The sequence below is a fragment of the Tribolium castaneum genome, chromosome 3 (genome assembly GCF_031307605.1).
Source record: "Tribolium castaneum strain GA2 chromosome 3, icTriCast1.1, whole genome shotgun sequence".
NCBI classification, from domain to species: domain Eukaryota; kingdom Metazoa; phylum Arthropoda; class Insecta; order Coleoptera; family Tenebrionidae; genus Tribolium; species Tribolium castaneum.
The window spans coordinates 22,921,610-22,949,143 of NC_087396.1; the positions used below are offsets into that span (position 1 = coordinate 22,921,610).

At 39.6% G+C, this 27,534-nt stretch overlaps 4 protein-coding genes and 1 long non-coding RNA gene across 5 annotated transcripts; 1 reads left to right on the top strand and 4 right to left on the bottom strand.

The window, feature by feature from the left end:
* Window positions 1–73: 73 nt before the first annotated feature.
* Window positions 74–3,279, bottom strand: LOC107398162 (uncharacterized). The gene is made up of 2 exons (XR_010333383.1): window positions 3,136–3,279; window positions 74–3,089 (listed from the first exon to the last, which is right to left on the bottom strand). It is a non-coding gene; the product is annotated as an uncharacterized LOC107398162 (long non-coding RNA).
* A 111-nt stretch (window positions 3,280–3,390) lies between these two features.
* On the bottom strand, window positions 3,391–5,460 carry LOC103313549 (adhesion G-protein coupled receptor G6-like). Its single transcript, XM_015981278.2, has 2 exons — window positions 5,183–5,460; window positions 3,391–5,133 (listed from the first exon to the last, which is right to left on the bottom strand). The coding sequence occupies exons 1-2, from the start codon at window positions 5,240–5,242 to the stop codon at window positions 3,472–3,474; spliced, it is 1,722 nt and encodes a 573-aa protein (XP_015836764.1). The 5' UTR covers window positions 5,243–5,460; the 3' UTR covers window positions 3,391–3,471.
* A 2,435-nt stretch (window positions 5,461–7,895) lies between these two features.
* On the bottom strand, window positions 7,896–15,468 carry LOC135265577 (uncharacterized). Its single transcript, XM_064355314.1, has 3 exons — window positions 15,454–15,468; window positions 10,091–14,627; window positions 7,896–10,043 (listed from the first exon to the last, which is right to left on the bottom strand). The coding sequence occupies exons 1-2, from the start codon at window positions 15,466–15,468 to the stop codon at window positions 10,557–10,559; spliced, it is 4,086 nt and encodes a 1,361-aa protein (XP_064211384.1). The 3' UTR covers window positions 7,896–10,043; window positions 10,091–10,556.
* A 714-nt stretch (window positions 15,469–16,182) lies between these two features.
* Window positions 16,183–20,647, top strand: LOC658216 (uncharacterized). The gene is made up of 2 exons (XM_015981168.2): window positions 16,183–16,284; window positions 16,331–20,647. Exons 1-2 carry the CDS (start codon window positions 16,207–16,209, stop codon window positions 20,492–20,494), a joined length of 4,242 nt encoding a protein of 1,413 aa, XP_015836654.1. The 5' UTR covers window positions 16,183–16,206; the 3' UTR covers window positions 20,495–20,647.
* Window positions 20,643–25,345, bottom strand: LOC135265703 (uncharacterized). The gene is made up of 2 exons (XM_064355691.1): window positions 25,048–25,345; window positions 20,643–24,823 (listed from the first exon to the last, which is right to left on the bottom strand). The coding sequence occupies exons 1-2, from the start codon at window positions 25,120–25,122 to the stop codon at window positions 20,768–20,770; spliced, it is 4,131 nt and encodes a 1,376-aa protein (XP_064211761.1). The 5' UTR covers window positions 25,123–25,345; the 3' UTR covers window positions 20,643–20,767.
* Window positions 25,346–27,534: the final 2,189 nt, after the last annotated feature.

The window sequence follows — 27,534 nt, forward strand, 5'->3', positions numbered from 1 at the left end:
TGGATTATCTTGATGAGAGTAAATTAGGCAGAACTTTCAAGCATTAGAAAGAAGGGACAAAAACTACTGACCGTGAGCTTAAATTTTTATTTAAATAATGAAAAATAACAATGGGAAGTTCTGCATGTGATTCATGCCGAAAGCGTTTTCACACGAATATTTGCCTAGCGATGTTGGCATTTTCACCACATGGAATGTCGTATATCACACAGTTTTACGTTGCCTCGTATTTGCTCTTTCGAAATACAAGATTATACAATTTTTTAAATCAGATTTAATTTGATGGCTTAGAAACTTGATAGTTGAATGGATAAATGCTTAATCCCTCAATCGCCGGAAAGCGCACAGTTTCCGCTCGGAAGCGAAGAGAGCAAGTTTAAAAATGAATCATCAATATTAAAACACAACGGTCGTGGATCCGTGTCGACCTTGCTCCAAAAACCGGTAAAAGTGTGTCCATTTTTCAATTTTCTGCTCGGTTGCGACTCATCTGAAATTGAGCGTCTTCTTCAACAATTACGAAATGCGTCTGCAATCCATTTTTTCCCATTACACGCACAGTCATGCCATCCTTACTCAATGGAGTCACACGACATGCAACGGCAGGATTGTGCAAGGATTCGAAAGGATTAATTAATTCCATCCCATGGCAGGACTTGAAAGGAAGTGCTTTACGAGATTTTTGACGATTTTTGAAGCACCAACCTTTCGCCATCAAATTACATAACTCAATAAACTTTACTGTAACATTTAGCCATGATTGTTAGCATATCTCCGATTGTGACTGTAGCTCATGATTCATAATTTTTAATAACACTACAAACAGCTGCTTAACAAATATTTATTATTAAATATTTCTGCAAATAGCGCAAATAACCAGATTTATTACACAGAGAAGAAAATCCATTACACTTTATAAAAAATATAATACACACTATTAGAATTTTCATTAAAAATAAGGATAGTCGCAAAGTTTATTAAATGGTAATAAAATAATTTGTTAAAAATGTTCTCTCACATTTTAATATACCATAAGTTAACCATTAACAAAACCTGGCACCTAGGTATTAATGCGTAATGTATAATCTTTTTGGACAATAGAAATTATGTACAGACGTATTTAATTTGCATCAAAAAATATATTAATCTTATTAAAAAAAATATTTAGTTAGTAATGTAATAAATATTAATGCTAACAAAAGAAAATATTAAAAATATTAGAAAAAACGTACTAGACAAATTTTAACAGACAGTTTTCTCCGTGTAGAGTAATTTTATTAGGAATTATTCTGTGTTCATATTTTACGAGTAGAAGATCCATCTAAAATATTGGACCTTAATTCTGATAAGCAAAACAGAAGATGATTTCTTATATCTAATTATATCAAAAGGGGGGTTCAAACTTATTATCTTTAAAGATTGATTGCTTTTATCTACTTTCCAAGGTTGGCATTTTAGTGCCAAGATTGTCTGCAAGAGATTCAATTAGTTTTTTAACACCTAGAGCCTATAGAAACATAATCCTAAAAGCACCGTCAAAAAATGCGAATAAATATTCTGATGATTGTTTCCATATTAACTAGAATTTTTAGAATTTTTAGATTCTGTTACAGATCTCTTTTTGTAATTTTTATTATTATTATTATTATTATTATTATTATTATTATTATTATTATTATTATTATTATTATTATTATTATATGTAAAAACTCAAATTATAATTATTTTATTGAGAATTTACAAAACGATGATTTGAGCACAAAGAAAATTGCTTACAATCACTCATTAACGGTAAGACTGACTACGTAGGTTTCTGTTTGATGCCACCTGAAGCATCTGAACCATTTCCTAAAAAGATGAAAATACATGTTTCGCGTTTCTTCAGTCAGTACAATAAAAAAGAGAAAGAGGACAAAGCCCTGGAGGCTGGTCGTGACCGCAAAAAAGCGAAAGAAAAAATTTTCTGGAAATAAAATATCCCCAAGAACAAACACCCAATTAATGCCAAGCATGAAAGTAAGCAGAATTGCGTGTCGAAGGTACTTCGAAGCTCGATTATCACTAGCTTGACTTTGAAGAATTTCGGGTCTTTTGAACAATAAGGTGTAAAAAATGCACAAGAAAATGATGGCATTGCAGAGTGTGAAGGCAGCTGCCGGAAGCCAAAGGGCAAAAATAAGCCCGTAATCCCTAGGAATGCACAACTCTTCGTAATTTTTGTAATCGCAAATTAGAAGAAGGACAACGGGTATGGCTGGCGTAAGCCATCCTAGAAGGCAAGCTTTTAGGAGTAAGTTCTCCAGTTCTCCAAAAACAATGACAAGTCTCTTGAATTGATGAATTCCTAAAAAGAACATCCAGGAAAAGTGCGCTAGTTGGAAGTAATGGTACAGTACTCCAAATGTGTAACAGGCAAGGCCGTTTAATGCTGGGACATCTAATGCTTGTTCGAAGCAGAACGATGAAAAGTGCTTTGCTGCTAGAGCGATACCAAAATAAAGCAGTATTTGGTTTTTTGTATTTTTACGCCATTCTTTAAAGATGATTGCAGTGAGACCAATGCCACACAGACCTGGTATAGACAGTATCAAAAATGCCAAATTTAAGTAGTATAGAAAAACTTCAGCCCAATTGGACATACTATTTGGTAAAACGTCACAATAAGTCACTACTTCTTCAGATGAATTTCTGCAAATCTTTTGTTGTATAGCGTTGGTAATAACCCCATCGTTAAATGTCCCATCAAAAATCTTCGCAATAGAAAAGTTGGCCATTAACACGACGTAAACATTTCTTCGAAGAAAATTAGACTTGAAATATGAATTCTCTTCCACCAGCGAATACCATTTATCACAACCACTGAGGAAGACTTGAATTTTGTACAGTTGTCTAAGTTTTTCTGATTTTAACATTGTAAAGTTTGAAATTTGATGTAATTTTCCAAAACTGGTGAAAAAGCAACTAGACGTTGTGTCCCAGATTTGGTGCAGACACTTTCTGTAGAAAATACTTTGGGCGTGATCGATGCATGAAGATTCGACAAGATTTTGTGAGGGAACAAAGCAAACTGTGTCCGCAAATGTACGAACCTACAAACATTACTTTTAACTGAATTTAACAAGCAACACTTCTTACTTTGGTTATTCCACAAATTATGACCAGAAATAGAAGAAAATGTTTCATTGTTTCTTATAATAGAGTAGTATAAATACAAGGAACAACTAACACATCATTTTTGATGAGATGAAATTACTGAGATATTAAAAATGTTTGTTGGAGCATTACATATGTTAACGAAACTGGAGACAAATACTGACTCAACTCAACAAATAGCGATTAACTAAGAGAATTTTTAATAGATAAGGAATAAAATAAATACACATTTTTCGATTCAGATAGGTTTATTACATCCGGTATCAAACATAAGTACAGCTGTCTAAAACATCGGTACAACACTACATCCTAAACCAATCAATTTTCATTGCAACACGTTTTGAACATTTTCAAATACAAATTTCGAGTCCTCTTGTTACACACAATAAAGTACAAAAAAATGACACAACCCTGCAAATTGGTACTAATCACTAGCACATTATAAATAATATTATCGGGAAAAAAAGCATACAAAATTGCAAACAACCAGTTAACACCCAGCAGGAAAAAAAGCAAAACTGCCGTACGCCACTGATTCAAAATCCCACTGTTGCTACTCGGTGGTTTACTTGCAGTTTTGTACAAAATATGGTAGAAAATATACACAAAAATAAAAAAATTGATAATCACAATTATGCTAATCGGGCCCCAGACGCTGAAAAGTAGCGGAAAGTCTCTCGGGAAACAATCCCTCTCGTAATTTTCGTGGTCAATGATCAAAAGCGTTACGACAGGCAGCAGAGGCAAAAGCCAGCCCAAAAGGCACGATTTTAGGAGTATGTTGCTATCACTGCGTCCCAGAACGACCACAAAACGCTTAAACTGCAAAATTGCAAAAACAAACATCCAGGAAAATTGGGCTAGAGTGAAGTAATGGCGCATTATACCTAGACTGTAACACAGTGCACTTTGAGACAAGTTGACTGCGTTTGCGACCACGTTTAGGACGAATTGGGCCAACATTGCGAACACGAAATTTAGCAAAATTTGGTTTCCCGTGTTACAACGCCAGTTCTTGAACAAAATTGCCGTGAGGGCGATGCCACAAAAACCAAGAATTGAGAAAATGCAACACAGCAAGTTGATTACCAGAGGGATGGTCCACTGTGGTTCAGGATCACTTTGGCGCGTCCAGACCACAGTCAAGTGAGATTTTCCGCGAGATGGGCAACTAATCAACGACCCTATACTTGTATCTGTACTGTTGTACTGTTCCCAGTGGCTAGAATTGGACCAACCGGCACACATTTTGAGTTGATTTTTTGTATCAAAAATTTTGTAATAAACTGACACTGGGTCGGGATTTTTCGAAAAAATCCCATAAATTGTTCGTGCCGATACGTGGTTTAAAGTCAATGGTTTCAGGAAAATATTGATTGCGATTTTCGAGTCCACTTGTGTCTTCAGTTTGGGGTGAAAAATTACAGCACTGTCGAAGTTTTTGTGTTTTGATATTTCACCAACAGTGGCGTTCTGTGGTAAAAGTTTTACGCGCGTTGAACAAATTTTACTGTAAACAGCTAAACCAGTCGCATTTATTTCTTTCAAATCAAAGACAATCAATAAAAAATTGCTTGTAGTAATGTTGATGAAATTAAAATTGGATTCCACCTGTTGGGTGATTTTACCAATGCACTTAATAAGTTTCGAAGTGGCTTGAAACTCAGTTTGGCTCTCGTAAAGAACACTTTCGTTAATTTCCAACAAATTGCTTGTAATCTCGGCAAACTTTTGTAAATCGTTCTTTTCTAGAAGCGACACTTTTGCGAAAATTCGGCCCACTAGAGAGACATCAACAGGGGCAAAGTTTTCATACTCTTGGGAAATGTTGAGCAGGTTTTGCATGATTTCTTGGAGTGTGTAATTACTTTGCAGTAACGAAAACAACTCAGCTGTGATGTTCGTGTGGCCTTCGTGCTTGAAAGCTTTACATTTGGTTATTTTCTCACTAACTTGAGTGGCATTTCCCAGAAAGCTAAGCTGCAATGTTGGGGTTGTTTTCGATAAATGAACGTATTAAAAAACTTACTACTGTGGTGTGTAAAGAGTAAAATATCACAAGGAACAGGAGAAATCGTTTCACGCACATTTCGAGTTAATTTTGTTAATTAAAGCAACTGATTGATTATCACCATGGTATGCATTTGGCTCAGATTAGTTGTGTCAACAAGATCAAAATTGCTTTACACGTTACTAAATGTGTCTGATAAGGGATAATTAACTAAAAAGCTTTTTTAAAGCACGCCAGGTTCCTGGTATCAGATGAAATACACATATTTGTTTTTTCTTTTATTTAATAGTACAGTTGTTCAGGATACACGACCATTGCAAGCATGTAAATACAAGTTTCTCGCACTAGGATTAAACACAATAAAAAATAAAAATACGACAAAGCCGTGCAAAGTGCCTGCGATTGTAAACAAATAGAGAAAAAACGTGCTTCCCTGAAAGTGGTATATTACACCAAAAATCCACGTTAAACCAAACATAAAAAACAGAAAGACTGCCAAGCGCAGCTCGTAATATATTAAGTTATTATTCCTCGTCCTTTGTATCGTTCTGAAGAAAATTTTATACAAAATAATTCCAAAAAACCAACAGTTTACAATAATAATGGCTGCAACCGGTGTCCAGACTGCTAAATAAAGACTCCCTCCTGAAGGATAGCAAAGCTCGAAAGAGTCCAAAGTGTAGGAATTTCTGTCGTAAAGTAAAAGAAAGACAACCGGAATTACAGGTAGTCCCCATCCACACAAACAACCATTGAGTAAAACATGTCTCGGAGGGGGAATCAAAACGTGCACGAAACGTCTGTACTGCAAATATGCAATAAAGCACATGAAACCAAACTCAGAAATCGTGAAATAATGAAGAAAAGCTCCCATAACGGTACAAAGCAAGTCGTCACTGTTGTGAGCAACAAAACCAGAAATGTAGAAAAAAACAGTGTGACATATCAGGACGAAGACAAAATGCAGGAGGAGCTTATTACTGGCGTTGTCTCTCCATTTTTTGAAAATTATCGCCGTCAGGATAATGCCACAAAGAGATAAGCCTGAAAAAGTGCTGGTAATATATGTTATCAGTTTCAAATAAGAGGCATGGCCGTCATCAAAATGGGGTCTTGGAAGTAGGAGGAGGGCAAAATAAGTAGTGTGCCAGTAGTCACACTGGACGTGGTCTTCCGACGAGTTTTTTGTGCCGTCTTCTTTCCAGAAACTGGAATTCGTGGCGTTATCGTAATTCCAGTAAACGCACCGACCGTCAAAACTCTTCCCTTCTAGTTTCTGGATGATGGAAATCGGTCCCTTGTAGATGGGAATTTCGGGAAGAATGACTCCAAAAACTGCGTTGACTGAGCTTCTGTTTGTGTCTTTCTCAATGAAAAGGGCGTCGTTTGAGTAAACTGTTATACCGATTTTTGCCGCCTGTCCCAGCTGTTGTATCAGATCGGCGCCCAAAAGAACAGCACTGTCAAAATTCCTACTGTGGTTGTAATTTTGCAAATCGTCTATTTTTCCACCACCCAAAACTATGGCAGTGAAGTTGTGAACTGGCATTTTTAGAACGGCAAAACTATCGGTGATTATTTTAACGTCATCCTTGTAGTTTGTGACTATGCGGTCGATGCTTGCGAGGATCCTATCAGTAGCTCCACTGTCCGTTTGGCTTTGTGTCAAAATGTCTCGCTCGATTTTGTTCATGTTATTTACAATTTTCGCTAAACTTTGTAGATTAATCTCACCAGTGCTCACGCTTCCTAAAATTTCGCTAGCAAATGAGACGTCAGCTGGCGTAAATTCCTCATACTGTTCGGAAATGTCCGAAAGCTGCTCGATTTTAACATCAGACGTATCATTGGATTCTAAGATATCAAAGAGTTCACTGGTCAAGTTCACGTTATAACTGGTTGTGTAAAAGTCGTTCACGGTATAACTGGTTGTGTAAAAGTCGTTCACGTTATAACTGGTTGTGTAAAACTCGCTCACGTTATAACCGGTTGTGTAAAAGTCGCTCACGTTATAACCGGTTGTGTAAAAGTCGCTCACGTTATAACCGGTTGTGTAAAAGTCGCTCACGTTATAACCGGTTGTGTAAAACTCGCTCACGTTATAACCGGTTGTGTAAAAGTCGCTCACGTTATAACCGGTTGTGTAAAACTCGTTCACGTTATAACTGGTTGTGTAAAACTCGCTCACGTTATAACTGGTTGTGTAAAAGTCGCTCACGTTATAACCGGTTGTGTAAAAGTCGCTCACGTTATAACCGGTTGTGTAAAAGTCGTTCACGTTATAACTGGTTGTGTAAAACTCGCTCACGTTATAACCGGTTGTGTAAAAGTCGCTCACGTTATAACCGGTTGTGTAAAAGTCGTTCACGTTATAACTGGTTGTGTAAAACTCGTTCACGTTATAACCGGTTGTGTAAAAGTCGCTCACGTTATAACCGGTTGTGTAAAAGTCGCTCACGTTATAACCGGTTGTGTAAAAGTCGTTCACGTTATAACTGGTTGCGTAAAAGCCATTACGACGATACTCACATGTGAGTACAGAACCGTTGTTTTGGGGTTTGCTGATTTCCTCCCAACTCCCAAAATTGTTGTTCGCTTGGGCGTCCCAACGCAAACACTTTGCATCCAGAACTTTTTCACTGATTCTGTAGAAGACTTGGACAGGATAATCACGAGTTGCAAACATAGAATAGAGAGGAGGGATGATGTTATAAGAATTTGTGTCAAAGAACTGGTCCTTGAAAAATAATGAAATCGTTATGTTCGTATCATCAGGAATGTTTTGACTTAACATAATGGCACTATCGAAATTTTTGGTCGGAATAGAAGTTTGTTTTATTTGTATTTTTGGGCCCACGACTGATACTCCAGTCATATTTTGCAAAGAATAGCAGGCAAAATTGCTAGTTGTGATATTCAGATCACTTGCAGTTGCCCCCCGACTTATAAAATCAAGAAAACGTCCCGTTGCGTTTGTCTTCATTTGCGATTTTCGCAAAACCTTCTCCTCAATGTTCAGAAGATTGCTGATAGTTTTTGCAAATGTTTCCACATGTTTGCGAAAATCGCTTTTAGAGTAAACGACACTGATTAGAAATACGTCCAAAGCACCAAATTTTGTGTAATTGTTGGAAAGCTGATAAATGGTATCGTAAGACTCGTCAACTAGAGGATCCTTTTCATAGTAGAAGCGAAGTAGTTCGCCCGTTATGGAAGAGTTGTCAAGGCATTCAAGACATTCACAGTCCTCATAATTTGACCATTGAGCTCCGCTGATAAAGTCGCCAGAACACGTTCGTGATATTGATAATTGTGTAGCATTTGCAGTAAAACAAAATTCTTTTGAGATCCTTACATCCCCCAAAGCAGTTTTTGGCCAGGTTAAATTATTACGATCTTCTTTAAAACAACTGTAAACACTTGAAAAATTGACGAAACTTGCATTCGCTTCAGAACTCAACGCGGATTTTATGTTTGCTGCGATATTGTGTGCTTCAATTTCCTCTTCGGTCTCCGTATTCCAGGATGTAATATGAATATTTACTAACAAAGTTTTCTCAGTGGTATTCAAATCATGCATTTTCATAATTCTTGGATTGTGTACTTTATTGAAAGTCGAAAAGATTTTTTTAATATAATTTGTTGTTACTGTGCCAGTTGGATCGGTGTTCTCATTGTAAGATATTTTCCAAGTTGACGTAAATTCATAATGGTTGAAACGTGGTTTGTAAAAATAAATATTACTTTTGACAAAAGTTCCATCAACAAAATCTAATGCTTCGCACCAGTAGTGTCCAGGAGCTTCTATAATTGGCTTAAAGAAGAAAAGATCGCTTGAGTCCCTTTCCACATATTCGTATCGATAAACTAATGATTCATTATAGGCATCAGTAAAACAAAAAACTTCTGTTGTGAAAATAATTTCAAATTTAAAATTCAAATTCAACGAAAAAATATCATAGAAATAATCCAATCTCAAACGCGGTTCCCTTTCTTCTAATTCCACTTCATACAACAAACAATTTAGTGGTTGTTCTGTCAAAATCCAACCATCTTCAGTAACAGCTCCGTATTTAAGACCATCGTGAAAAACTGCATCTTGTGACCACCAAGTATAATTAATTTCTTGTTTTGAATCACTCCACATGTACGTGTTGTTGGATTTTTCAAGTCCAAAAGTGCAAGGTTCTGTAATTAGATAACTGAGCCTAGTATTTTGCCAAGGTGATAAAAACTCAGCTTTCTTTGCAAAATAGTCGAAGGTGTTTTTCATACATACACATTTAAAATCATCAAGCAAGTCAATTTGGATACAAAAGTCCGTAAATCTACGCCAACACGCATCATCAATGTACCTTTTGTTTTTAATGTAAGCACAAATTGCCCGATGCGTTTCATTGCACGAAACAGCAGTTGCTGAACCTCGGTTGTATAAAATACAATTTTTGTCACTGATAATTTCAGAGATGGAATAATTTGTATAAGTTTTTTTATATAAACTCGAAGGTTCCACCCACTGCATTGGGCCAAAACCGTTGGTCAAATCCCTTGTAATTGGCATCCAAATTGGTTCGTCTTGATTCACTTCCTCTATGTAGTAGTTAAAAGGTAAAACATTTGCCGATGGACAGTTCGGAGGAAAAGTAGTTTCCAAAAATGTGTAGCAGAAATCGTCAACCTCAGTAAAACCATCTGGACATTGTGGCATAGACTGTGGTTGTATGTAAAAACACTCAGGTTCTGGTTCCCATTCTCCATTCACACAACTTCTGTACAATAGTTCTTTTTTCGTGTCAACACAAAGTGGTTGTGACAAAGTCGAGGTATTGGTACTCAACCATTTAACATTATTTAAAATACCATCTACACTTTCACAAATCTGAAGAAGTCAATTTTGAAACGTTGAATTTAAAATCAACTACTTACTAAGTTTTGGGAAAACGCTTCAGTCACAAGTGCAAATAAAATTAGAAAATGCATATTCCACTTGATGAAAACAGTAACCAACTGTGCATTGAGATTTCTCTATTTGTTATAATGCACCGATAAGTTTTGTCAACAAAATATCTTTATTACAATGGTATCACCAACAGGAAAAAAATTAAAACAAATATATTATTTAAATGAGGCAACAATTACGTTCAGATAAACATCCGTTTAGAAGCCGGATGTGTGTATTAAGGAGAGACTTCAGTACTAGCTGTCTTTTGCTATTTTTTTAATATAGTACATTTAAGGAAGAAAAAACCAAGGTTTGATTTAAGCCCAAAGTCTTATCTTATCTTGTGTCAACGTTGCAATGTCTTGCAAGCAGTGTTAACTTCCTCCAATTTTTTGAAGATTGATTTTCCAAATTTTGACATACTTATAGACTTTATTCTTTACCATTATTTCAAAACATATGATTTACAATAAAATTAAAATTAAATCTCTTAAATGCACGAACATACAACCTCCTCGTATTGGCATTGAACACAATAAAGAATAAAAATAAAACAACACCTTGCAACGTCCCTGTCATTGTAAACAAATACAGAAAGAAAATCCCGCCCTCTAAACTGGCCAACATGCCAAAAACCCACGTCAGCCCAAACATAAAGAACAGGAAAACCGCCAGTCGCAACTGATACATAGCCTCGTTATTTTTGCCCGCACATTCTGTCTTTCGCCTCACAATATTGTACAAAATAATCACAAAAAGAACACTATTTATTGCAACAATTAGAGCGACTGGCAACCAAACGGCCAGAAAAAGACTCAAACCTGCCGGGTAGCAAATCTCGGTAGAATCCAAAATGTAGGAGTTTTGGTCAAAAACCAAAACCGATAGAACCGGAATTAAGGGCACCCCCCAGCCACACAGACACCCTTTGAGCAGGACAAACCTGGGGGGCGCCTCCAGAACGGCCACAAAGCGCCTATACTGCAGAAACGCAATCACAAGCATCCAGCAAAACTCCGAAATGGTGAAGTAGTGGAGGAGGGCGCCGGAAATGGTGCAAGAGACGTAGCTACTAAAGCGGGAAATTGACCCCGAGAGGTAGAAAACTGTGGTTTGGAGCAGCAATACCACGACGAAGTTGAGCAGGATTCGGTTGCCGGTGTTGCGTCTCCACTGCTTGAAGAGGGCGGCAGTGAGGAGGATGCAACAAAGCGACGCGAATGACAGTATGTTGTTAATTGAAGTTATGTAGTCGAGAAGTGTGGAGTTGTCGTTGGTTTCGTCGTCAAAGTCGCTCCGTGGGAGCAGGAGAAGGGCAAAGTGGGTGGTGTGCCAGTAGTCACACTTGAGGAAACTGGACGCTTGGCTGCTCCCGCTGTCTTTCTGCCAGTGACTAGAAGGGTTACTGAACTGCCAATAGACACACCAGTTGTCAAAATCGTTTTCGTCAGTTTTGTGGATTATGGAAACTGGACCTTGGTATTTACCAACTGGGGGAAGAATTACCCCAAGTATGGCGTTACTTGTGGTTGCGTTAGATTCCTCGTTGAAGAGCACATTGTTTGAGTAAACCGTCAGAATAATTTTTCCGTGTGATGCCAACTGTTGTCTCAATTCTGGGCTCAGTAAAACAGCACTGTCAAAATCCTCATTGTAGTCGACAAAATCATCACCTTCCAAAACCCGAATAATCAATGTTCTATTGTCGTGATACAGGACAGCTCCAGTGAAGTTGGTCGTTTCCAAGTCTACTTTCAACACGGCAAAGTGCTCGGTGTTAATCTCAACTTGGTGTTTTTGGTTTTGCAAAATGAGATCAACGGTTTGGAGAATCCGGTCGGTGGCTTTATCCACCATTTGGCTTTCGTGCAAAAACTCTTTTTTAATTTTATGCGAATTGCTCACAAACTTCGCCAAGTGGTGCAAACTGATCTTGTCATCGTTCGCCACCTCTTGTAGGATTTTGCCGGCGTATGAGATATCAACCGGTTTGAATTTTTCCCACTGCTCCGAAATGTGCGAGAGTTGGTTGATTTTCACAGCGGCCGTTTCGTTCGACTCTAGCACGTCTATAAGTTGATCGGTCACGTTCTCACTGTCGTAAATAATCGAGTAGAAGCCGCTTTGGTAAAACTCACAAATGAGCAAAGAACCGTTTTTTCGAGCTTTGCCGGTTTCGTCCCAATCTCCGAAATTATTCCAACGCAAGCATGTTTCATTTACGGTTTTTTCGCCGGTTTTGTATAAAACTTGAACGGGTTTGTCAAACTCAAGCGACACAAACATGCCAAAAACTGGCGTGGCGACGTTATACGAAGTTGGAAAGAAATAGTCTTGGAAAAATAGCGAAATTGTGATTTTTCGGTCCTCAGGGATTTGGGAGCAAAGCCCTGGACTTAGCACAATAGCACTGTCAAAAAACTTAAACCCGTGGGAGGTTTGTACGTGTGTTTGTGAGCCTTCCACTGACACTCCAACCATGTCTTTCTTGTTCAAAGAGTAGAAAGCTAAATTTCTTGTCGCTATATTCATATCAACTTTCGACGGTTGCCAACTGATGAAGTCGAGAAATTTTTGAGCTGCTTTAGTTTTCATTTGAGACTCAGTCAAAACATCACGCCCAAGGTTCAGAAGGTTGTTAACGGTTTTAACAAAATTTTCCACAACATGTGGGGAAAGCGCGATTTCGTGGAACATTTCGCCAACTAAATAGACATCCAAAGCATTGAACATTTCGTAGTTAATTGAAATGTTAAAAAGACTGTCGGAAGTATCATCATTTAGCTCTGGCATTAAGTTAAGCAGGTCGCTGGTTACGGTAGAGTAGTCCAGACGTTCACAGGCTTCATACGGTGTCCACTGGGCCCCACTGATAAAATCGCCACTACAATCCCGGGAAACGCGAGTGGCGCTTTGAGAAAAGCAAAATTCGTGTGGAAACGTTGTAGCTCCTAGTGGAACTTTCGGCCAAGTTATTACGCCATTGGTTTCAGCAAAACAGTTTTTTGAACTTAGTAGATCAAGAAATAGTACTGTTCCTTCAGGATTTGAAGCATTTGAAGGCAAATGCAGCACCTCATTGGCAAGGTGTTCAGCGTTTTCGTCCTCACTGCCAATTGTAGTTGTAGATGAAATGTGGATTTTCACCAGCAGAGATTTCCTAGTTGTATTCAAGTTGTACATTTTCATGATTCTCGGTACATACAATGACTCGTGGGCAAACAATGACGAGAAAACTTTAGTTATTAGAGTGACTGTGCCTGCACCTATTGGGTCCGCATTCTCGCTATAAAACACTTCCCAGGTTGATGTAAACTCGTAATAGGAGGCCGGTTCGTAGAACAAAGTATTACTTTTGATAACGCTTGAGTCAAGAAGTTTAACAGCTTCGCACCAGTAATGTCCTGGATCTAGAGACAGTGGCTCAAAAGTAAAAGCTACAGTGTTATCATCCAAAAATTCTCCACCACCAACTATGTCATATCGATAGATCAACGCCTCAACATCACTATCAGTGAAGCAATAGAACTGAATTTCAGACTTGATCTTTTTGACGCTGTGGTAATTATCAATTCGTAGTTCAATCAAAGGATTGAGTGGTTCTTGCGAATAGTTTAGGAACAAACTTGGTTCAGCTGCAGCCACGTCAGCTTGAACCAAGGCGCAGCTGAGTGGTTGTTGCGTCAAAACCCAACCATTTGCACTCACAGCTCCGTACGTGAGATTGTCGCCGAAAACAGCGTCAGGTGCCCAGAAAGTATAACCAATTTCTTGCCTCGAATTGCTCCAAACGTACCTATTGTCTAACTTTTCGAGCCCAAAACTGCACGGACCTCCAGCTTGGATGGCCGTGTAGATGTGGTTTTGGACCGGGGAAACAAACTCGGCTTTCTTTTGCGAATTATCGGTGGTGTTCACCAAACACACACATGTAGTAGTGTCGAAAAAATCAGCTTGGGTGCAGTCGTCCATCCGAGTGCAGACGCTATCAGCTGTCCATTGGTCTTGGCTGTAGGCGCAAATTGCTAGGTGGGTTTCGTTGCACGAAACTGCAGTTGTGGCACCTTGGTGGTATAAAACACAGTTTTTGTCGCTGCCGATTTGGGGCATGGTGTAGTCGGAATATGTGGTTTTGTAGAAATCGGTGAGCTCGACCCATTGCATGGGCCCTAAGCCGTTGCCCAAATCGCGAGTTATGGGCATCCAGATGGGTGCGTCTTGGGGCACGCTCATTATGTAGGTTTTGAAAGGTAGTAGGTTTGCCGATGGGCATTTTGGAGGGAAGGTTGAGTTCAGATAGGTGTAGCAAATGTTGTTCGTTTGAATGTAACCTTCGGGACAATCAGGGATCGACTCGGGTTGGACGTAGAAACATTTCGGTTCTGGGCCCCATTGGCCCTTCACACAACTTCGGTACAGGAGTTCCTTGTTTTTATCGACACATGGTGGGTTTGATAAAGTCGAAGTAATGGTGCTTGGCCACTTGACGTTGTTTACAACACCATCAACGGTTGGACAAGGCTAAAAAAATCGTTTTCAAGTGATGGACTTGACCGAAGTTTTGGTTTACCGAATTTTGGGAAAACACTTGGGTCAACAAAATACAAAAAAATGTATGTGGTTTCCACATGACTGAACAAGCGACTAATTGTGTTTAACATCAGATTTGCGTATTTCCATTAAGCCTATCTATGTACTGATTAGTTTGTCAATAAAACAACCCATTGCCGACAATGGGCTTATCAAAACGAAAAGTAGACCAATTAGACAAATTATTGCAGAATATAAGTTCAGTCTAGGAAAAATAAACTACCAATTTTTTCAGTTTTTTTTTATTTCAAAAAAGAAATTAGATTTGTTCTTAGAAATATAAACTAGTTTGAGCAGTGGCATTTTAACCAGTTTAAAAAAATGGTTAATTTAAAAAATAACGAAGAATTTATAAATTTTCAAAAAAGACATATTTTATAGACACTTTACTTTAGAAATTTCTAGTAACTGACCCTTTAGTAATTCCTACAAAATAGTCTTCAAAATTTTAAATGATGCACCTTTTTTTTAACTTCATTCTTTTTATTTTTTTATCAATCTATTTTCTAAAGTTCACCAATATCTTATACTTTTTTTATTCAATTTATTTAAATGAACCAGCAAGTTTTGCAAAAATTTTGTAAAAATGCAAGATATAGTTCTGAATTTCAATTAAAAACGTAAAAAAGTTTTTTGTAATGTCACCAAACATGCACTAGATTTTTAACAATTTCCCTTATTTTCTTAAAAGTTTTGGTTTACCAAAAAACGAAGTTATTTTTACAGATTTTTTCTATAATATTAAGTTACCGCTGACTTTTTTCAAAGACATTTCTCTGTATTGTTTACTACTCAGGCTTTTTCTACCATTATTGGTTCTGAATTTTCGATGATATAAATTAAAACTACTATAGTATATCATTATACGAGTTCTGTTGGGGCACAAATGGTTTTAGAGCACGACGAAAGAGTGCTCTAATAGAATGACTGCCACAATTAAGTCTTGTAAAACGAGTGTAATATACATTTTTTTCTACTTTTTCTTTTTGTTTAGTTTAACATTTAGTTTAACTCTTAATTTTGTTAATTATTCGAGCTTTTTCAACAAACGCCTTGACGCTGTTGAAAGATTACACACTAAATTTGGTTTGTGAAACCAAAATAGAAAAAAAACTTATTATGAAAAAATATTTGTTCTGGTGTCAGAAACAATTTATTATTATCCTTTGTTTTGTTATTTCTAACTCTTTATTGATCGCCAAAATCAAGTTTATTGTAATTGTAGCAGATAATAATTATTATCATTAAGTTATATTACTGAACCAACAACCTAGCTTTCTGCTAAACAATTCGAAAAACGTTATTAGACAAAAAGGGAAAACGGCAAATCAAAATTGATCAACTGATAACGAGCAATTATTCCAAATATTATTCACAAAAGACTCCAAATCACGTAATATGTGCTTTGCAACGCTTTATTTGTTGACAAAACTAATCTATTAACTGATATGGGCCTTGTGTTCCTGCAAACTTATGTATACTCTTGTCCTGATTAGTTTTTTCTGGCTACATGATCAATACGATGTTCCACGCCCTGAAACTAATCCCCCTTTTCTGCACGTTCCTAATCTCCCCAACTCTCCAAACGGTAAGTTCCGAATTTTGTAAAACCAAGCCCAACAAACTACTTGCAGAAATGCGTAAGCGTCCGAAACAACGCAACAGGAATCGAATGGCCCAGCACCCGAAACCGTGCTTTATCGCGCCCCATTTGCCTAAACCAAAACCAGGAGTTTGTCTACAGAACCTGCGTGAACGGTAATTGGGACAGCGAGCCTTTTTGCTACTACACTCAGCCTGAGAAACTGCCAGAATGTCCAGACGGGTTCAACGAAACTGAAACGACTTGCTACAAGTTGAGCGAAAAATCCGAGTACCCCCCCAAGTGCGACTACCCTCAAACTTTACCGTTTTCTTTCTACAAGGAAATCGTAGATTTGAGGATCCGTGTCCCGGTTTGGGTCCCCGCAAGTCGGGATTTGCACAACGGGCTGGGTTTAGTCCAGTGGACTGAACCCAGCAACTACTACAAGACTGAAGTCTCGTACAAAATCGCAAAATCGGCCAAACACCACTGTGTCACTTACTACAACAAAACCTTCACGCTGACTTCCTGCCAGGAGGAACACTTTGGTGTTTGTGCGTATTTGAAGCTCAACCAACTTGTGGACAACGTGTGCGAGTCGGATTTCTACTGCCTTCAAGGAGATTTCAACGACACGTCCAAGTGCATTTGCAAAAGATCGACCATGGTGTGGGTCAGCTACCCAGTGAACTACCCCCAAGCCGAGTTCCCCAAGCCCTACCAGTACAGCGTTTATGGGCGTTTGACCAACGAGACTTGTGCCATGGGTTTGGTCAAAAGCCCAAATGGGCGCTACATTTGGCGCAATTCTGGCCAAGAACTCGAGTACACTTTTTGGTCAAAAAACGTTGATTTCACCAAGAGCCATCAAGGGTACGCAGCTGCGACCCCCGAAGGCTGGATTTTGACCAGAGGACCCACTCGTTGTGCTTTATTTGAGCTGGAAGTCAAAGACTTGGAACCGAGTCTATCGCTTTCTTTTAACCCAAGTACCAACAAATTTTTACTAGAGGTGGCCAACTCAAAAAGAGTCAAGTTTTTGTATTTCAGTGCCCTTATATTTTGCTTCACTGATGCCGATTTGACCTTGGTTTATCGTTACCCTGCTCTAAATGCTCTTTCAACAGGGGAAAGACTAGTTCTCCAGTTTGATCCGTTCCCCCTTCCGGGGAACTACTGGTGCGAAGCCTTCAAATTTGTGGACTTGGGCGTAATTCAAACGATTTATTTTCACAGACCGGTGGTTTACCCCGAATTTGTGACAATCATATCAGTGCGTTACGACAAGTATTCTGACCCCTTGAGCAGTGATTTTGTCACAAAGCTAAATCAGAGTGAGTTGTTCCACTCCCTGAGGAACAATTTGTACATCCAGACGTTCTACCAGTTAAGAATCATGAAAATTATTGATCTGGATGAAGACACAAGTCGAGTGACAGTCAACGTACATTTGAGTTCTAATTTTGGGAACAGCTCATTCAATGAAACGTTTCAATACGAAACTATTAAACACGTCGTGAGCCAAGCTATCAGTGGTCTTAAGACAGAACAAATCGATTTGGTGGATTTCCTAAGTTCCGACTTTTGCCCCAACGAATCAAACCGCCTGACATGGCCCCAAACACCCGTCAACTCCACTGCAAGTCCGGACGAATTTTGCCTCACTTCTAATGGAAGTTTTGTGACACGCTGGTGTCTTGGTGATTTCGTAGACGGTGCCAAGTGGCTACACTACGAAAATTGTGTCATTTATCCAAAATCAAACATCACAAGACAGTTATTAATGATCATGAACTACTCCAAGAGTTCGCTTCTAGACACACTTTTCAATCTTTCCGCAAACTATCGAGAGTTTGAACCCGTGGATGTGTACCTCTTTGGCGAGATGTTCAACGGTTTGGACAATATCACGTCCGGAGATCTTGTCCTGTTTGCAAAAACCGTAAACAATCTTCTGAAAATCGACAGGAAGATTGCACGGCAAGCCCAGCTTGAACTAGGGGCCAGTGATAAGTTTCTGGAGCTGATTGAAAATTTTACCAGACAATGTAAGGACTCGTCTGAGACTTGGCTGAATAATTTCGTGTTGGTTTCGGTCGAGTCTGGCTATTTGAGTGGCCTGGTTGTGGAAAAACAGGACGAGCAAATAGTTGTGCGTAAACTGACAGATGACCACTCAGTGCCCGAATTGACCAAAAGCCAAAACCTGGAATATGCCATTTGGTTGAGTCCCAAAACGCGCCAAAAAATCCCCCATGACGAAAAAGTCACGTTTTGGCTCTTTCTCGACGATTCGTTCTTCCAGCAAACTGTTCCCGGTTTTCGGACGGGTCCAGTTTTCGGGATTCTGCATCCAGAAGGTGTGACTTTCACTGCCGACGCTGTGAGAGTGTTACGTCGTGTGACACCGAACCAGAAAGTTGATTTTTGTGGCAAATGGAGCTACTCATCACACAATCGCGGTTTTTGGGAGAGAAGTGGACAAATTAAGGATTATGAACCGTTTGTATTGTGTGAGTTTGGCGAAGCTGCGAATTTTGGCTTGGTTTCTTTCAATGATGACAATGTGACTGATGATCTGATCGATTTGCTTGACTCGAATGACACTGTGACCGAAACTTTGGATAAGCTTTCGCACATTTCGGAGCGGTATGAGCAGTTCAAACCAATTGATGTGGCAATTGTGGGGCAAATCTTGGGGAAAGTTAACTATGACGAGGAAATTGATTTGGAGATTTTGGCGGTTACTGTTAGCAATTTGCACGAAATCGACCGCGGGATTTTATCAGACAGTCAACGCCAAGACAGGTCCACTGATTCGATCCTTGCCAACGTCGACATAATCCTCCAAAACCAGAAAATTGCAGACAAAGTACAAATAACAGCTCAAAATTTTATAGTTTTTATCGCCTATTTTACAAAAACTTTCAATGGTTTAGTGTTGCTAAAGCATGAAGGTGTTTTGGAACCGATCATCCTGGAGGGGAACTTGACCATTGACGACGTGGCCAAGTATAACTGTTTTGACAGCGCGGTTGTTCTTAGCCCAGAGCTGAAAAAACAAATTTCGGAAAAGACAAAAATCATAATTACGGTGTTTTTCAACGACGCACTTTTTAACGAAAAAACAAACAACAACAAAGTGTCTAATAAAATTTTCGGAGTCATTATAGTTCCCCCACTGGGGAAATACCACGGTCCAGTTTCGATCTACCATAAACTTTCGGAGACAGTTTTGAGGGATTGTGTTTTTTGGAATTACTCGCACAATATTCCCGGCTCTTGGCAAAACGACACCAAGGCCCAAAACGACCAAAACCTGACTCGGTGCGATTTCTGGCACACAACACACTTCGGGCAACTGCTCCTGGAAGGCGACAAGTTCAGGAGCAGTATTGAGGACTCCGACATCCTCAGCATCATCACAAACATCAACTGCATGGTTTCTCTAATCGGCCTCGCTTTCATTATCCTCACAGCGGTGATTTTCAAGCGCTGGCGCGAAAACACCGGCAACCAAATCTTGCTCAACTTCACCTTCGTAATAATCGTCCAAATTGCAATTTTCTACATTTCAAACTCGGTAAATGCGTTCCATAAAGACTACGTTTTCTGCACCATCATTGGCGTCTCCTTGCACTACTCCATCATCTCGCAGTTTTGCTGGATGTTGGTGATTGCAGTTTTGCAGTTTCGGCGCTTTGTCACCGTCTTGGAAGGACCACCGAGATACATCTTGCTCAAAGCGTCCATCTCTGGCTGGGTTCTACCCTTGTTTCCAGTCCTGGCGGTTTTTATCTCAGACGAAAGCAACTACGTTAATAGCAGTGCCGGGCTGTGCTACCCGTCAGGCCTGGGGCTGTATCTGGGGGTTTGGCTGCCAGTGGCGCTAATAGTTTTGATAAATTCGGTCATTTTCACTGTAACTTTGTACAATGTGGTTCATAAAAAGACCGAAGTTGTTTTCAACGGTCACAATGAAGCGCTGTATCAGTGGAGATTGGCGGTGATGCTGTTTTTTATGCTGGGTTTGACTTGGTGTTTCGGCTTTCTTGCAAAATTAGACGTTGGACTAGTCTTTGAGTATTTGTTTTGCATCACGGCCACTCTTCAAGGGTTTACCATATTTCTCTTCTTCATTGTGTTCAATGTCAACACCAGGTACTTGTACATTGGCGTGATCAACAAGTATTGCAATAAAATCAATAACTAATCCAACGTTCAGATTGACTTGGGCAAAGCTATTGTCGGTACTGTTGACAAAACTAATCAGTATTTGGATAGGATTAGGGCAAATCTGATGTTAAACACACTTTGTCGTTTTGTACACTTTTATGTGAAGGAAAATAAAATTTATGAAATTCTTTCTTGTACGTTTATTTTGCACCTTTATACAAAGCTTATCAACGTTTTATATAACAATTTTCGCAATCAAATCAGATAGTGCATATGCTAGTGATAACTTATCATACAACAACACTCCAACTCAGTACTTCTTTTTATGGCAACACTTTTTCAAAGCACTTGTGTACAAATATCTCGTATTGGAATTAAAAACGATGAAGAACAGGAACATGATGAAGCCTTGCAACGTCGCCGAAATGCAAAACACGTAGACGAAAACGAGCCCAAAATCCAGCTCTGACAAGAAGCCAAAGGCCCAAGTCAGGCCCAACATAAAGAAGAGCAAAACAGCAAGTCTCCACTGAAACATCGCCTCGTTATTACCAACATCAGAACATTCGGTTTTTTTGTGCACCACACTGTATATTATGTAGAGGAAAATGACAAGATTTATGACGACAACAATCAAGACTGGGAGCCAAACGCCCAGGTATAACCCAACACCTGAAGGGTAGCAAAGTCCCGCATGACCATTGACGTAATTATCCCGGTCCAAGAAATAAACACTTGCCACGGGAAGACATGGCAAGACCCAGCCACACAGACAACCTTTCAGGATTATGTATTTAGGGGGACCCCCGAAAACTTCAACAAAACGTTTGAATTGCAAGATTGCAATAACAAACATCCAACAAAATTGCGAAACGACTGAATAATGTAAAACTATTCCGATAATAGTGCAGTGGAGGTAACTGTTGTCTTCCTTGATGGCGCTGGAAGCGTAGAAAACCACAATTTGGAGCAGCAAAGCAAACACAAAATTGAGGAGAATCTGGTTGCCAGTGTTGGCCCTCCAGCGCTTGAACAACACAGCTGTGAGGATGATGCCGGCAAGACCAAGCCCAGACAAGGCACAATTAACCATCGTGATCCAGTCCAGAAGCTCGGAATCGTACCGGTCCTCGTCCAGGAGCAGAAGCGCAAAGTGGGTGGTGTGCCAGAACTCGCACTGGCTCCAGTCTTCAAGACTTAACCCCTTGCTGTCTTCCATCCAAAACCCCGAAACATTGCCTGGGTTATTGTACTTCCAGTGGACGCACTGTTTGTTGGTACTTTCCATTTTGTGGATCACCACAACCGGTTCCGAGAAGCTTTCAACTTGGGGAAGAATCACACCGAAGATTTTACTAACAGTCCTGGTCTTGCCCACATTTTCGTTGAACAAACCATCGGTTGAGAAAATCGTTACTACGACTTTCCCCCCCTCGATTTGGTCCCTCAAGCCTGGACTTAGCAGCACGGCACTGGAGAACTGGCCAGGTTTTAGGACATCACCAGTGGTCAAAATCCGTACTTCCAGCGTTTGGTTGCTGTCCAGGAGAACCAAGCCGCTGAAGTTTGTCTCCGTCAAGTCGGTGATCAAGACGAAGAAATTTTCCGAAGTTGCGTTCATTGACGTGTTGAAATCCAGGTTTTTGAGGATTGTGTCGATGTTGTGCAGGATTGAGTCGGTTGATCTCGCCTTGTCCTGGCTTTGTGACAAGATCGGGCGTTGGATAAGGTGCAAGTTACTCACGATTTGCACCAGATCTTGCAAGACTATATCGGAGCTGTCGCTCACTTTTTTCAAAATTTCGCCAACAAGGTACACGTCGTACGAGGAAAACTCGTCATAGCGTTGCGAAATTATCACAAGTTTGCTGATGATCTCGCTCCCGGTGTAGTTCGAGGCCAGGATGCCCTCCAGGTCTTCGGACACGTTCTGGTTGCCTGGGGAAAGGAACGTCAAGATTGAACTCCCACTTTGGGTAAAGTTGCAAAAAAGTAGAAACGGGGCCGTTTGGCTCAGCCCGGTTTTGACCCACGATCCGCGCCCTTCTGGCCGATCCAAATCATGACTCCAGTACGCACAAACTTCTTTTATTGCTAATGGAGTTGTCACCCGGTGGAAAATTCGTACTTGGTACTCGCTTTTACTGTGGGGGAACATTACCCCAACAGTGGGGCCAGCTTTTTCAAGCCCCAGGAAAAAAACATCGTTGAAGTAGAATTTGAAAATGACCTCCTCAACCTGGTCTTTGCACAGAAGCGAATTCACCCAAACGGCGCTCTCGACTTCGTCACTCTCCAAAAGCTCGTTCAGGGTATTGCCAGGATTGAGCTCAACAAGGGTGTGGTTTGCGAGCAAACCGAGCCCAGACACATTTGGGGCGTTTAGGGAAACTGTGAGGAAGTTGGCAGAGTTGAGGTCATGGCGCCCAGCAGCCAGGTCTATAACGTCCAAAAGCAAGTCCATGACTCTCATTTTGCGCTGTCCCTCGGCCAAAACACTCCGATCGACCTCCAGGATCTGGTCAATGATTTGCACAAACTTCTCGGCCGGGATCTCCAAATGGTCACTCACAAGTACCAGGATTAGGTAGATGTCGAAACTTGTGAATTCGTCAAACCGCACGAGGATGTCCTCCAGGTCGTTCGGGTCGAAGTCAAAGAGCAGAGCTAGCAAAAGCTCGGTCACGGAAGTCACATTTGCAAAATCGCACGCTTCGAAAGGAGACCAACGCGCCCCGTCGATAAAATTACCCTCACATTTTCTCTCAATCAAAATTCCTTCACTGCTGAAACAGTAGACACCAACTGCTTTGCGTCCGATTTCAGTCTGGGGCCAACGTCCCTCAGGGAGACAATGTGTGGCGCTCAGGAAATCAATCATTTCGATTGTTATTCCTTCTAACGAGGCCAATGTCTCAGAAAGTAGGTTTTTAACCCTTGCAAATTCTTCCACAATTGAGAGGGTTTCCGTTAGGTTTGTGTACGTAAAATGGACGTTAACTGTGACTTGGTTAATTTCCTCGTCCAAGTCGACGATTTTCATAACTCTTCGTGAGTATGACACCAAGTTTAGGAAAAATCCCAAGAAAGAAGTGATAGCTATGTCGTTCAAAGGGTTGGTCCCGTTCGGGTATTTCTCGGTCACAATTGCAACAAACTCAGGCCCAAATTGACCCTGATTGACGAAAATCTCTCCGCTTGATACCGGAGTGGGGTCAAAGTGTTTAAAGGAGTGACACCAGTAATGACCAGGACCTGTCTTAAAAACCGAAAAGCGGTAACAATCTAGTTTTTCTGAACAATTTGCTAAGGCAGTTAAAGGGTAGCGATAAATTAGACTAGAACCGGCGTCAGTGAAACAATAAACTAAAGGTTTCAAACTTTTTGGGTTAGTGATAGTTAAGATTAAATAATTGTCAGTGTGGTTAAGGGCGAGGTTTAGCCCAGGTTCGGGCAAGTTTAATGGTTTTTCGTAAATAAAACACGAAAGTGGTTCTTGGGTTAGCAGCCATCTTTGGGTGCTCATGGCACCGTGGGTGTAACTAAACTTTACGTCTTCTGACCACAGGGTGTAGTCAATTTCCCGCCTGGAGTTGGTCCAAATGTAAGTACCATTGACTCTCTCCAGCCCTATGGTGCAAATATCGGCAGTCAGCAGTTCGTACACTCTGTTGTGATAGATTTTCGTAAACTCAACTTTGGGAAAAAGCGCCTGATCTATCGCACTTGTTCCAACACAGAAACACTTTGCTTGCGACCCAAAATCGCTCACACGACAGTCATCTCCCGGCTTTTCCTCACACAGTTCTCTACTAATCTCGAACAGCATTGAATACACGCAAACCCCCCGGAACGTTTCATTACACGAAGTCAAAGTGTAGGTGTTCTTGTAGTAGAAAACGCAATCTTTGCCCTTTATTATTCCCCCATCTATGATAAGTGTCGTTTCAAATATCTCCCCGTATCGTTCACTATCTTCAACCCATTGGAGGAACCCAAGCCCATTATTCCTAAAGTCGCGCTTGACTGGCACCCAGATGGGTTCGTCAGGTAACTGGACGTCGCTGTTGATGTAACTACCAAAAGGCACAGTGTTGGTGAAGGGACACTTGGGCGGAAACGTCGATTTCTGGCTAAATGTGTAACAGAAGTTGTTGGTTTCGGTGAAACCGTCAGGACACCAGGGAATTGTTTCCTTCTGGACGTAGGTACAGTTGGGTTTAGGGCCCCAGACTCCGTGGTGGCACCTTCTGGTGAGGAATTCCTTGTTTTGGCCAACGCAAGGCGGCTGGGATAGGGTGGAGGAGGTGGTACTGGGCCATTGTACTTTTGTGCCGTTGTACCAACTGGTGGTTGTCTGACACGCCTGGAAACAGCGAAAATATGGTATAATTATTGTGTTCCTTGTCATCATTGATTTTGAAAGGAACTAATATTTCAGTAATTACGCGCCAAATTATATAACACGGTACTTGTTGTTACTCCAACTATAAAATTAAATTGCTGTTCAAGAGTTGTTCATAACCGTTTCTAAATTATTTCGTGTAGTAATTAGGCGACTGCTTTCATTTTCAATTTAAAGAACCTTACCGCAGTTTGCTCCGCCAGCGTATTTTCGAGCGCCAAAAGGAGGAAAATCAACTGAGTGAGGTTTATTTTGGCCATTGTACACGTCAGGTCAGGAGAGACTAATTGGGAATTGACGACTAATTGAAAAGTTGTCTGCTAATCATCATATCGAGCATAGATTAGGCGAGCAAATATAATAAAAGCAGCTTCATACATGACTTGGTACGCAAGATATTCGCGCCTGTTCTAATAAACCATCTGTTGCGCTTTGTCCCGTTCTCGGTTCATTGTAACTTTATCATAATGTTGCCGAAATGGAACTTTCACAAAAAACGAAACCCATATTGCCCAAGAATCAGGTGCGCATCCTTATAAGATGATATATTTAAGCAAACATTACTTTCACTCGTCCTTGGTCATCACTTTCTCTCGTGGACAATCACATTCATAAACACACACTTTGAGAACGTCCTCAAAGCGTGACGGCAATTATGACACGAATTAACCTCCTGCCATTCATTGGAGACAGTTTTTGGCGGACTTTCTTTTCGAAAGGTTTGGGCCAGACGGTACCGACTTTGAATATTGATAAGATAAACGGGCCAAGAGGAAAGTTGGAGGAGTGAATGTTAGACGCTCTTCCAGAAGCAGAAAGTGTGAAGCTTACGTAAAAGACATAATATGCACTTCGTAAAGCGATTATCACATTTGGAATTAAGTGTTACCCAAAACGCTTGGGTGGTAATGAAAGAACTCCTTCAGCCGGAGATAAACATCAAGGGTCAATGAGCAGAGTATTTATGAGAAATAAATTCAAAGTAATAAAGTAATGTCTTAAATTATTAATATTTGTCTTAGCACAAGAGTTTACATTATTTGTTAAAAATCTATGGAAACAATTCAAGAAAGCCAACTCGAGTTCATGAGTAAATAGCAGGTGGGTAAATTAACTATAACGTTGACAATTTTAGTTCCTATTTCCGGGCATTCTTATTTTTAAACATCTTAATTTTGTCGTAATTGCCCGGAAACTGGCAAATGAAGGTGAGCAGGATGCTATTGTTTCATTTATCATTAAACTTGACGAGACATTAACTGGGCACACGTTTATAAAAAATATTTCTTTTATAAATTGTTATATTACCAGCATAAAAGTGACAACTTTTATGACTGAATTACTTAGATAAATCTTCTACTTTTGTGCCTAAACATTTTTTCCTATATCAATTACCAATTTTACCACAATATTTCATAGTAAACCGCAGTTTATTAGTATAGGAAAAGAAAAAAAATTAATTATTACGTTTGCGGATAAAATTTTAAAAATACTACAAGTATTAAGTATGGCATCCAAGTTGAGTGACATCAAGAACGTCTTGGAAAAGGCGATGGGACATTTAGATTTTTTGTAAAAAATTGCCTGAAGAATGTTCTTCTTAAAAACGTTTAGTTCCTTTAGTTTTCGCTTAAAAAAATTACAAATTTTTATTTTTCTCAATAATTCAAAAACTAAAAATAACAAATCAAGTTTTCTTAAAGATAATTGTTCAGCATTAAAATACTCAACTTTGTCCTAACATAACTTCGTATCTCTTATATAATAACTGAGATTCCCGTGGTGGAACTCGAAAAACGGACATCCTGTATATGCTATTCAGCGTAAAAGTGGTCTTGGTCAGCTGAATTATTAAAAAATAAACGTTCAACTTCTCCAAAAAAGTATCAGTTTTACTTCTACAAACATAATCTACTACAATAAAACCTCTCAACAACGAACACCAATGAAGAACCTTTGATTGTCCGTTGTGGAGAAGTGTCCGCTAATGGGAGGTAGAAATTTTAATAAAGGTTTTGTTACGTTTCTATAAAAATGTCCGTTGTGAAGAGGTGTCCGTTAAGGGTGGTTTTACTGTATTTTTTTAGTAGTCATATTAATTAGTAAAGGAGCTTCCGTTTAATTATGTAGATAGTTTGTGTGTTCATGAAAATTACTTGTTTATTGATTTTTGCTTATTTGCTGTGGTCTACAAAAGATAGAACAGATGTCAACATTCGTTGATAAATAAATAATAGGTAATGAGTGGGTAAATAAAATAAAACTCGCAATTCTCGTCTTTATTGTTTCAGAATTTTTATTTTCGGGCAAACACGTAATTATTTTTAATTATGTTTGAAACTTGTCAGCATTGTCTAGCGCAACAACACTTTATTGTCATCAGTATATAAATTTCAATCAATTTGTTTTTTGCAACTTTAATGAGCTTTTATCACCTCATAAGTGAAACCACACTCATTATTTGCCCAAGTAATCGCCACAGAGCCCATAAAACATAACCGCTCATTAAAATCGAAAAATGTTTCCATTTACACGCCTCGCTTCCGGCACACACCACGTGCAATTATTTATTATTGATCAACAATACCATCAACTTTCACTCTTGTCCATTCTACGACTGTGATTTGGTTACGAATTTTTTCCCATTCTGTAAATCCCGAGCGTTTGTTACT